Source organism: Enoplosus armatus, chromosome 8 (genome assembly GCF_043641665.1).
Source record: "Enoplosus armatus isolate fEnoArm2 chromosome 8, fEnoArm2.hap1, whole genome shotgun sequence".
In the NCBI taxonomy this organism is placed as follows: Eukaryota; Metazoa; Chordata; class Actinopteri; order Centrarchiformes; family Enoplosidae; genus Enoplosus; species Enoplosus armatus.
Window position 1 is genome coordinate 22010147 of NC_092187.1, and position 11443 is coordinate 22021589.

Genomic DNA, 11443 nt, shown 5'->3' on the forward strand with positions numbered 1-11443 from the left:
AGTTAAAGAACATGGGTCTGGGAACATGGGAACATCTGTCTTACATTAATGCTGTGTGTCCAAACATCTGTGTGACCGCTCCAACTGTATAACGAGGGTAGAAAAAGGGCGACTGCTCTCTAAATGGAGGATTCTGGTGCAGTGAATCAAAACAAATATCATCTGTGTCTGCCACCGAGCTGCGCCAGGCAGCTTGGACTGCACTGTCATGTGTAGATGGTGGATGAAGTTCTCTGCGGAGAGGTTAGTTACTGTGGCAACACTGGAAATAAATGTCTCTTATTCTACCACTGGTGTGTGCTGTGAATTGAACAAAACCATGAATAGAAGAATAAATTGAATTGTTTTAGAGGCACTGCCTCATATGTAAATGTGATTTATACCAATTATTTAAAGGAGAGAGCAGATTTTAGTGCAGAACTGACTCTTCTACTAACTTTCTTTTCTGTTCTTATCTATTCACTTCTCTTTAAAACCCCTGTTATTCTCAGGGAATAATAGGGAGGCGCGCTGAAAAGAGCTTCTTTGTAAACCACACGCATCGCCAGAGGGTATGAGGCCAAACTTGAGACTGTTAGGAAATGGTAAAAACTGATTTAATGGTTTGGGAATAGTCTAGGCAGTTGCCATAAAGGAGACACTACCCTGTAGAGATGATTAAGAGACTTTTGCTCTCAGACTAGTTGTTGATGTTTAGTGAATAAAAAGAGTGGGACCAGGATCTGATCCAGGTTGAGCTGGTACAGTATGTTCTTGAGCCTCCAAAGACAGTGAGATTGAGGCTTTATACAAACAGCTGTAGTCCCATAAATCACCTCTGTGCTGCGAGATAGCTCATCTCTAACCACAGGAGCTTAACGCGGACCCTGATATGCTAAATTGAAAAAATCAATCGTGGCCTTTACAGAAATGGACGCGTGTTTTCGGTATTGACTTATCTGCCATCCGAGTTCCCATCCTGTATAAGAGGGTTGTTCAGTGAAATTACAGAAATGTCTCGACTCTCCGCTGTGTTACATGTCCAGTCTCTTTATCTCCTGCAAGTGAAAGTGTGAAACAACTTGTTCATAAGAGATTTAACTGTGATGAAAAGCAATATAATACACTGATCTGTGCATGCAGTCAATTTAAGTGTGTACTGCTCTGAACTGTGAGGACTGAATTTGTTCTCTCAGAGAGCGTGGTACATTTTAATAACTCTGTCTGCATTCAAGGTGAATGTTAGAAGCTACCTTATGTATGCACTTACTATCATCAACATATAAACGTGTTGCATCTTGTTGGAAGACTAGCAGTTCCTTTGGCACGGTTAAAGAGATACTCATCAAACAGTCTAATGGAAAGTATTTCTGGCTTGTATTCATTAGCATTTTCCACTGGAACTAATGTCAATTTAAAACACTCAGCAAATGCATCAGAGCTTCACCATGAACTCATCTGTTAAAAAATGGGGAGTGGAGTAAAAAAACTATGACTAATAAGAGTCTACAGCCAAGCTCTGTGAGGCTGTACTGTTCACAGAGCTGCTTGGAGCTAAATGCTAAGGTCAGCCTGCTAACATACTCGTAATGACAATGCTAACATGCTGATGTTTAGCAGATTTAATGTTTACCTTGTTCGCATGTAAAGTTTAACATGTTAGCATGTTAACATTTGCTAATTAGCTCTAAACTCAAAGTGCAGCTGAGGATGATGGGAATATCATTGGTTTGAAGTATTTTGCTAAAATTGCATTTATAACCTGATGATGGCGCTAGATGAGAATTCAGAGGATTACCAAAGTCATTAGGATACATCTTCTAGGAACCATGAATAAGTAATACATAATACAAAGTCCATCTAGTGCATTTAGAGATATTTTACTGGATAAGTGAAAACTTTGACTTCCTGGTGTCTCTAGAGGAAAAGTCAGGGGATCACCAAAGTCATAGAGATTCATCCTCTGGGCACCATGAATATCTGCCCTAAGTTTAATTCCAATACACACAATAGTTGTGGAGACATTTCAATAAAAAACAAAGGTGTCAACCTCAAAAAATCAAGGGATCACCAGAGGCAGTAAGCTTTATTCTCTGAGGACCATGAACGTCAAAAATGTACAAAACTTAACACATTTGCACATTTGAAAAAGGTTGCAACCTGATCTCCAGCTCAGCCCTTGTCTCCGGAGTTGTCCTCATTTCCTGTAACTCTACCCTCATCTCTCGCTCTCCTTACATCCATCATCACCTCACGCAGGCAACCCAGGGTGCAGAATGTTATCGTAGCAATTCAATTACTTTTATCAGAGTGACACACCTCCCTCACCTCCCAAATTCTCCTTCCTTACCCTTAAGTTTCTTTTCCTTGCCTTTGAAGACATCCTTTTATCCGGGGCAGCGTATGCTACATATTTCTGTCTAGCAAGCCAGCCTAATTGAATTGGGCTCTCTCTTCATCACGCCACACTTACCGAGCGCGGCGTAATCAATGAGAGGGGCCTTGCAGAGAAGGTCCCAGCTCGTAGATGGCTGATTTATGGCTGTACGTGAGGGCGGCAGCGAGGCAGCCCAGCACACAGTAAAGAACGAGAGAGAGGGGATGATGACAGAAAGGGATGCTGTTCTCTTCATACATCAGACTGCTGCGATAGATAACACGCCTACACACAATCAAAAAAAGAAAGAAACAAGTCTCACAAAAATGATATGGGAATGCCACGAACACTAGAGCTGAAGTAATTTCTCTGTTTACAAAAAAAGGACATATAAGCCTCAAGGGATGGAAATCAATATCATCTCGTTCCCACGCTATAGATTCCCATTGGCTCGCCTGAATACATAATGCAGTTCGAGTGAATCATAGTTTAATAAACAGGGAGAGTGTAGGACATTAGATACAGGAGGCTCTTTCCCTCCTTTAATCAGGAGAACAATTCAGTCACAGGAGACCCGCGGGTCAACTCCCCCTCATTTACTCCTGTACTGTACCATAGGGAAAGTGCTGCTCTACATTAAGTGATTTATTAGTTTACATGTAAGGTCAAAGACAAAATAAGAGCCAATTAGCCAAGACAAGTTAGAAATGAGAGCCAATTAGTGCATGTTTGCATTTGAATTTTACATAGCTTCAGTTTTTGATCAGCACTTAAAGGAATAGTTCAACATTTTGGGGAATGCCTTTATTTGCTTTCTTGCCGAGAGGATTTACCACTCGCGTGTTGCTTAACTTAGCATAAAGACAGAAACAGGTAGAAACAGCTAGCCTGGCTCAGTCTGAAAGTAACAAAATCCACCTACCAGATTACTTATTAACGCGTTATATCTTCTTTGTTGATGTTATGTTTTATGATAAATGTGTTAAATACTGTTAAATATGAAGCTTAGTTTAGCACAAAGACTCTGTCAGCTCTGTCCAAAGGTAACAAAATCTGCCAACCCGCATCGCTAAAATGGACTAATTAACTCGTTACATCTCATCTATTTAATCTGTCCAAAAACTAAAGTGTAAAAACGACAATTAGTGGTTTTACAGGGACTATTTCTTTGCCAGGCCAGTGGTTTCCTGGAGTCTCTGTGGTTCTTCACGTGACACACTGACTTCCAGCAAATTGTTGTTTTTAAAACAAAAAATGTGACATAACATGCTAATTAGTGAGGTTTTGAGGTGCTGTAGGCGGATTTTGTTGTGTTACCTTTGAATGTAGTCAGGTAAAGAGCATTTTAAAGGATACTTAGATATTTTGAGAAATATGCTTAGTTGTTTTCTTAAAGAGGGTTAGATGAGAAGATTGATACTACATTTATCTGTTCAATACCAAGCTGGAGCCAGCAGACGGTTAGCTTAGCTTGGCATAAAGACTGGAAACATGGGGAAACAGCTAGCCTGGTTGTTAACTCTTGACAAGAGAGTGAATTAGCTCATTTCTCAAAATGTCAAAGTATTTCTTTCAGATTCTCTATAGGATCAGTCCCTGCAGTTTAAAAGCACATTTTGGATCCATGCTCAAATTCAAAGCTCCATGAAATGCACACTTTCATAGAAATACAGCATTTTCTATCCTCCCTTATTCACGCTGTGATAATTGGAGATTACTGATATCCCCATATTCAGTATCATTAGCATCATTAGCATTTCATCATGTGTTGCAGGTTCTGCAAGTTTTGAAAGACAGAATATGAGTCTGTGCCAAATAGCTTAAATACATCCAGCGCTCTTGTTGAGTAATCGTCAGAGGCAATCCTCCAGGCACAGAGTGCCAGCTGATTTCAATATCTCGAGGAACTGAGACTTTTCCAAATAATGTGCTTTTCAGTGGGAGAATAAGCAGACTGTATGCCAGGATAGAGCTGGAAGGTTCGGTGCGAGAACAGAAAGAATCTTCCAATTATTCCAAATGGGTTTTACACAAGAGACTCTGCATTTGAAGTCTTTGTCCAAATGCCCAAAAACTTTTGATCGCATCCTTGATGTCAAATGTTTGAGTCCATGAAAGGCACCTGAGTGAAGTTAAAAAAGACTTGAAAAGATCGATGCTGTATCCTATTCATATGCTTCACAATGCTATTTGTCAAGTCGGAGTGACATAAAAGTTAAGGGTGTGCTGAAACTTTGAGACTTGAGTGCCAGCTTCCTGCAGCTCGTTATTAAAATCTGACACTTCAAAAGTTAGTTCATTATTTATATATTTTTTGCACTTAATTACTCTGGTATTTTAATGTAATTTCAACATCTGTGCTGTAAATCGGACACCTGAAATGTAGGTGTGTTGTGTGTTTGGCCTCTACAGGGTTTGTCTGGAAGTTGCACAGGTCGGCAAGGTGCCAGGTTTATCTGAACCAGTCACAGCAAATTCTTAAACTGTCATCCCTTCAACAGCATCAAGAGGGCACATATGATGTTCTTCTCGCCTCTTGTACTCCTCCCATAAAGCTGTTGCCTCCATCTGCTGCCGCTATTTCTGTCTGAAATCCACGTGAATGTGTGTCAGGCCAGCATTTGATCGGAAGTCGTTATGTGACAGACACAAAGAAAGTAAGGAAGTGGGAGGTTTATGTGGGCAGAGGGGGCACTGGATCTGCAAGGTAGACTGTCCACAAAACGAGGTGACTAATGCTGAATACAAGCCCAGAGGACTTTTCTGTTCTTTTGCCGGGGTTGAAAACAAGGTTGCACCTTTTTTCCCGTCAGAAGCAAGCCGCAAATTCTCGCAGGCTAATCATTCACGTCAGGTTGATTATGTCAGACTGATTCAGCCAGAGGAGTTTTATGTGGCAGCTGTTCCTGTTACATTATTGAACCAATAAAGTTTTTAAAGGGGAGTTCAGCGAAGAGGCCATTAAGTTAATGTTTACATTTAAATTTCAGGGGCAAATCTAACATATTATATTAACAACTTTTGTTGAGGCCGGTCCAAAGCATGTACTGTGTTTTTAGATTTGTATTTAGATGAGTGAATGCAGAGACAGCAGACAAAGGCTTTCACTGGCCGCCAAGATTTGGATTGGCCGATACAGATCATCCATTGATTCCTATCCTTAAACACTTTTGTGATTCATCACATTTTGTCCTCTTTGCCTTTGTGAGTTATTATTTCACTCCATTCCTTTACATTTGGCGACCTTACCTTCTAAAGTGCCTTTCAAAGTACGTTTTCAACCTTTTTTTTAAATGCACATTTTCAATTTGTGCATTACAAAAAGGGCCAGAAATTCATCAAAATAGATGACTTCTGCAGAACATCCATGTCTACAGGATGCGTCCTGTAATCTATAGTTTTTTCACATGTTATCTTGATCATCATGTTAGCCTGAAGTATGCTAACTCTACGCGGGCTAAAACAACATATAGGCTGAAAATGACGCCAGAACAGTGTAATATATAATCACCAGTAATGACTTCGGACATATAATCTTATTCTACCCTGACAGAAAACATATACTACAACAGCAGATGTTCAGACGTGTGGTTCACCTGCAAAACACCACTAATATAGATGCACTATTTGTTTTTAACCCAGAGCAGCTCTGTTTGCTCTGACGCAAGTTATCATTGACTGAAACTGGGCGCTGGTTATTTGCTCCATGGCTCACTTTTGGGTTATTCGCTCACAACGCTGTGCTCCACCAGTGTTTTTAATGGATTGTAGTGGGGTGTTTTTGACAGATGGAGCAAATAAGTACATAGCCGATATGACCCATCATCTGGATGTCCCCAGTTTTCTATGTAGTCTGTTATAATCTATTTATTGATCAAAAATAACAAAATCACTGAAGTTGCATATAGTTTCTCCACATAATATTTTATTGACACATGCATATAAAGATAAGAAATGTGAAGAGTCTTTGGCGATTAGACCCCATCGTGATACCATTACATCATTATATTTAAAGTGGGGGGGTTGATTGAACTTATGCTGAACTTCATTGCATGGATTTTCAAGTAAAAGAACATCTTTGTTCAGAACAACGTTTGCCTGTTGTGAACTGAAGAAATACATCATTCACATGATGCAATGAGAATGTGCAAAGAAGCAATCCATAAAAAGGCAGTTATTCTGCTGAAATATGGTTCTGGTCAGCGATGAGTTCATCAAAACAAAAGGCTTACTCATTCGACTGAACTCCTTGTTATAAATCTACTGACTCACACTTCCTGCCTTGTGTCGTCTGACAACACCCAATCTACTCCTGTGTTTTTCTTTTGTCATCCAAATGTAGCTGTGTGTGTGTTTGTGTGTGGGAATTATAAGTAGACCCAAAGTCATGGTTTAAGGTTGGAGTCTGCCATCAATACTAGTGAAGAAAGCATCATCAGAGGGTCAACTCAGGGCGAGAAAGTCTTTGTACCCTCCTGGTGGCCTGTGGGTGCCCCCTCACATTATTATGGTCTGGAATCTGTATTAATGTCATTATCGCACTGACTTTATGTCCTCTGCAGTGACACAAGACGAATGCGTAAGAATGAGACATTTATTGTTTAGACATGATAATGACATTTATTGATATATGAAAATTTGACCTATTACTTAATTACTTTATGAAAGGCAGTTACCTATGAGTGAATTAACAATAATTGGATCATCAAATTATATTTATTTTGGGCACAGAGAAGCAAAGAGGTGACAGGCCTAGCTTGTAACTATTATCATTAATAACACGTTCCCCTTACAATTGATTTTTATTTTTATAAACAGCACATGTTTTGTAGTATGTATGCTGGCTTTTTTTGAGTAATATTGTAACTTTTTCCCATGTGAATATTGTAATATTGTGTTATTTAGTAAATTGAATAGAATTAGCTGGACTACAGCAAGCTTCAGTATTAAAATGCATATTAAAACTGCTAATAATCTAATAGTATAATATATAATAATGTAACAAAGACAGAGCCCATTTTGGCTGCATAGTGACTACTTTTATACTTGTTTTATTGCTTTTTTTCACTTAAGTAATATCTTCCACCGCTGGTAGTGTGGCCTTTTCACAGCCGATGAAAAGCACAGGTGTTACTAATAACATTAATGAAGGTGTTTTATTCAAGTGTCCCAGTAAGCCCAGAAAGTGGAGCTCAGCCATCAAGCATTTTATGATCTGTGCTTTTCCTGCTGTGTAATGTCAAAGTGTTTCTCTTCACCATAAATGATTCTACACCGACACCTGCTGGCAGGGAGGAATATTGCGCTTCAGCTGCTTCACTGACATTTGTTTTGAACTGTGGAGACCCGCGGCTGTTGTTAAAGCTCTGTTGACAGTGGGACGAGTGTAAACACAGGTTTGACAAACCCCTTGACAGCGCTCCGTACACTATAATTACTCATTACAATGCTTTGTAACATGGCGGCTCCAGTATCTTTTAAACGGGTGGTTAAATCACGTTAACTTGGGTGAAGCGTCGCTAGCTAGCAGAGTGCTAATTTAGCTAGCTAGTGAGCTCAATTAAGGAAGTGTGTGACGCTACAAGAAATGTAGGAAATAGGCTAGTTTGCTCGCAAACGCTACGTTTTAGGGTTTTAGAGGCTTCAAACAAAAGGATATACATAAAGTATTATATAAGAAGGGCAATGTCATCATCAAGGTTGGGATTTAATTAGCGTTAGCATTAAGTTATCGTGTGTTAACTTAAGCTAGTGGAGAATTCGCAGTGTCAAATGGTGTCACTTAATGGAGTCCAGTAATCAATCAATCAATCAATGTGCCGTTGAAGGAAGGTCATGGCTGACATTAAAGAAGCCATAGCCATCAAAATGATCGATATTTCAGGACTGTGTCAATGTCTACTAACTGTAGTCTCTTTGGAGTACTATCAAGGCAGTTCAGTTAGTCTTTAACTTAAGTTCAGTTAAACCTAACAGCCCCTGGGCTCATTTACAGTCAGTTTGTGTTGTTATAAATGTTTTGTTGGAGTGGTGGAAGAAATATTAATACGTTTTACTTAAAGTTGTTATATCACAATGTGAAAGTAGAGAAATATTAGCAAAGTGTAAGTTTAAGCATCGAAAGTACTTTGAGAGTACTATATCATATATTATATGATTGTTATTATTATTTATTGCAGCATTTTAATGTAGTGTCTGATCGAGACTGAGGTTATTTAACATGGTGTTGAGTAGTTTTATCTTCAACAAGACATTTGAAGCTGTCATCTGGGGCTGTGAAATAATGACAATAATTGTTAGCTGCAGCTTTAGAGTACAAGTAGAAAGTAGCAGTAGTAAAAGTACAATTAGCTCAAACTTGAACACATTTTCCACCATTTGGTTTTGTGTAACAACAACAAACATATATTTGACTGACAGTTTTAAGTGAAGTTCTTAATCATCTCTGTCACAGCAGCACTGAATGCAGCAGATCACAGGATGGACTCCAGTGGGAAACCCTCAACTGCACAGATCGTGGTTTTAGCCACCAGCTCAGCGCTGACTGCGCTCTTCTACTCCATTTACAGGAGCAGAGCTACGACAGTTGCCAGATTAAAGGTCTGCCACGTTTCAGCACACTCTGTCTTAGTCAGCTGAATGTCAGCAGTGTGTGAATTTATTCCCTGGTATGCTCCATTTGTTAATCTGAAATGTTTGTTTACACAGGAAGCCAAGAAAGTCTCCATTGACCAGGATTTGAAAAACATCCTGTCTGAAACTCCTGGAAGATGTGTCCCATATGCTGTTATAGAAGGTGTGTTGAGCCACATTCCCACTGTGTTGGGGAGTGCGCTTTTACTATTAAATTCTAACTTATACTAATTAACTTCGTTCATGTAATGTAATAATTCTAACAATAGTTTTACACTTTGTGCTATTTATTGTACTCTGCAGGTGTTGTGAGATCTGTGAAGGAAACTCTGAACAGCCAGTTTGTTGACAACTGCAAAGGAGTGATTGAAAGGCTGACCCTGAAGGAGGAAAAGATGGTGTGGAATCGCACCACTCATCTCTGGTAAGTCAGTAAGTGGCTTGAAACACTTAAATTATTCTGAGTAAAGTGTATACAGTCAGAAGGCATGATGAAGCTTTCTTGGGAGTTTCGTGCTGTTGTGTGCACCTGAAATAAAATTGCATTTTTGAACCATTGTCTAACTTACGTACAGACATGAACAGACGTCTTGACCTGCACTTCAGCTTGTCGAACGAGCCACCAAAGAGACAATCACCAAACAAAAAGTGCACAGTTTGCAGGCGAGATAGCCAATTAGCTGCTCAGCTGCAGCACGTTAAACAGCATGTAAATGTACCTGCAAATGTCACTTCAGGTCCATTTAGTCACTGCAGTCACTGAGAGGAAAAGTAGTATAAATCATATTTTCACAAAAGACCTTTATTATTCTTTTCAATATTAACAATATATTTAAAAACATGTTGAAAGTATTTGTAATGCAAAAGGAGACGATTAAATAGGATTTCAGTTGGAATTTAAAGTGACAGCTAAGAAAAATAGAGCTGAAAAGATTAATTGATTGGTCAATCCATCTATTTTAATAATCTTTTAATACATTGAGTGATTTGTCAAACAAAAATGCCAAAAATTAAAATTTTCTTGGTTTTACATAATTGCAAACTGAATATCTTTAGGTTTTGGACCGTTGGTCAGACAAAACAAGACATTTGACATTTTCTGACATTTTATGGACCAAGCAACTAATTGATTAATTGATCATGAAAATAACTGTTAACCCTAAACAAACGTTAATAACTGTGATATTTGTGACCAGGAACAACACAGAGAAAGTCATCCACCAGCGCACCAACACAGTTCCATTTGTCCTCGGGTCTCATGATGACGACATCGCGGCCACAGTCCGGGTGATACGTCCACTAGACGCTGCAGAGCTGGACCTGGAGACCACCTACGAGAACTTCCACCCCACAGTCCAGTCCTTGTCCAACGTTATCGGCCACTTCATCAGCGGGGAGCGACCCAAGGGCATCCACGAAACTGAGGAGATGCTGCGGCTGGGAGACAGCGTCACAGGTGTAGGAGAGCTGGTCCTGGATAACAACCTGATCAAGCTCCAACCTCCTAAACAGGGCTTCCGTTACTTCCTCACCCGGCTGGACTACGAGTCTCTTCTCAGGAAGCAGGGGAACAGCGTCAGACTGTGGAGGATTCTGACTGTTGTCTTCGGTGTCGCCGCTTGTTCCACGCTTCTCTTCATCCTGTGGAAGCGATACGTTCACCGCCGACAGAGTAAGAAGGAGAGGAGCATGCTGGAGGAGTTCAAGGAGCTGCAGAAGAAACGTATGCGTGAACTCAACATGGAGGAAAGCAGCGTGTCGCCCACCAGCTGTACTGTCTGCCTGAGCCGGGAACGGTCTTGTGTGTTTCTAGAGTGTGGTCACGTGTGTGCCTGTGTCCAGTGCTATGATGCCCTGCCAGAGCCAAAGAAGTGCCCCATCTGCAGGGCGACTATAGACAGGGTGGTGCCTCTTTACAACAGCTAATGTGGAAATATAGAAACGTGTAATACTACTTAGCATTTCACAGTCATGGTAACGCTGGAAATATGTCATTCAAAAGCTGTCTGTTCAGCTGTGGTGATATCAGTGGTTTTTGTTGCACTTTTTTACTTGTACTCATACATCAGAATCAGAAATACTTTATTGATCCCGGGGGGGAAATTGTACTTATACTTATAGATAAATAGTAGGTAGCTGTGCTGAATCATTTACCATCAAATGTTCAAATCAACTTTTTAACCTGTAAAATTAGAGGAAATGAGATTTCATCTTACTTAGACACTGACAGACATCAGCCCTGTGTCCCGACAACGATCAATCTTAGAAGTTAAGAGCATTTACTGAGAGTGTTCTTACATTCGAGACGCGTTTAACTGTCAGTAAGTGGTGGTGTGTATTAGAAATACAGTGCATCAGTGACACAGCCTAAATGTTGTAAACAACACAATAGAAATGTTTTGCACTTAATCATCAGTATGAAAACAGAGTTTAGTGTGCAGCCAACTGTCTACA

General features: G+C 39.9%; 1 protein-coding gene across 1 annotated transcript; it reads left to right on the top strand.

Annotated features, from left to right (window-relative positions):
* Window positions 1-7699: 7699 nt before the first annotated feature.
* mul1 (mitochondrial E3 ubiquitin protein ligase 1) lies at window positions 7700-11078 on the top strand. The gene is made up of 5 exons (XM_070911002.1): window positions 7700-7752; window positions 8811-8956; window positions 9065-9152; window positions 9293-9413; window positions 10186-11078. Exons 2-5 carry the CDS (start codon window positions 8837-8839, stop codon window positions 10913-10915), a joined length of 1059 nt encoding a protein of 352 aa, XP_070767103.1. The 5' UTR covers window positions 7700-7752; window positions 8811-8836; the 3' UTR covers window positions 10916-11078.
* Window positions 11079-11443: the final 365 nt, after the last annotated feature.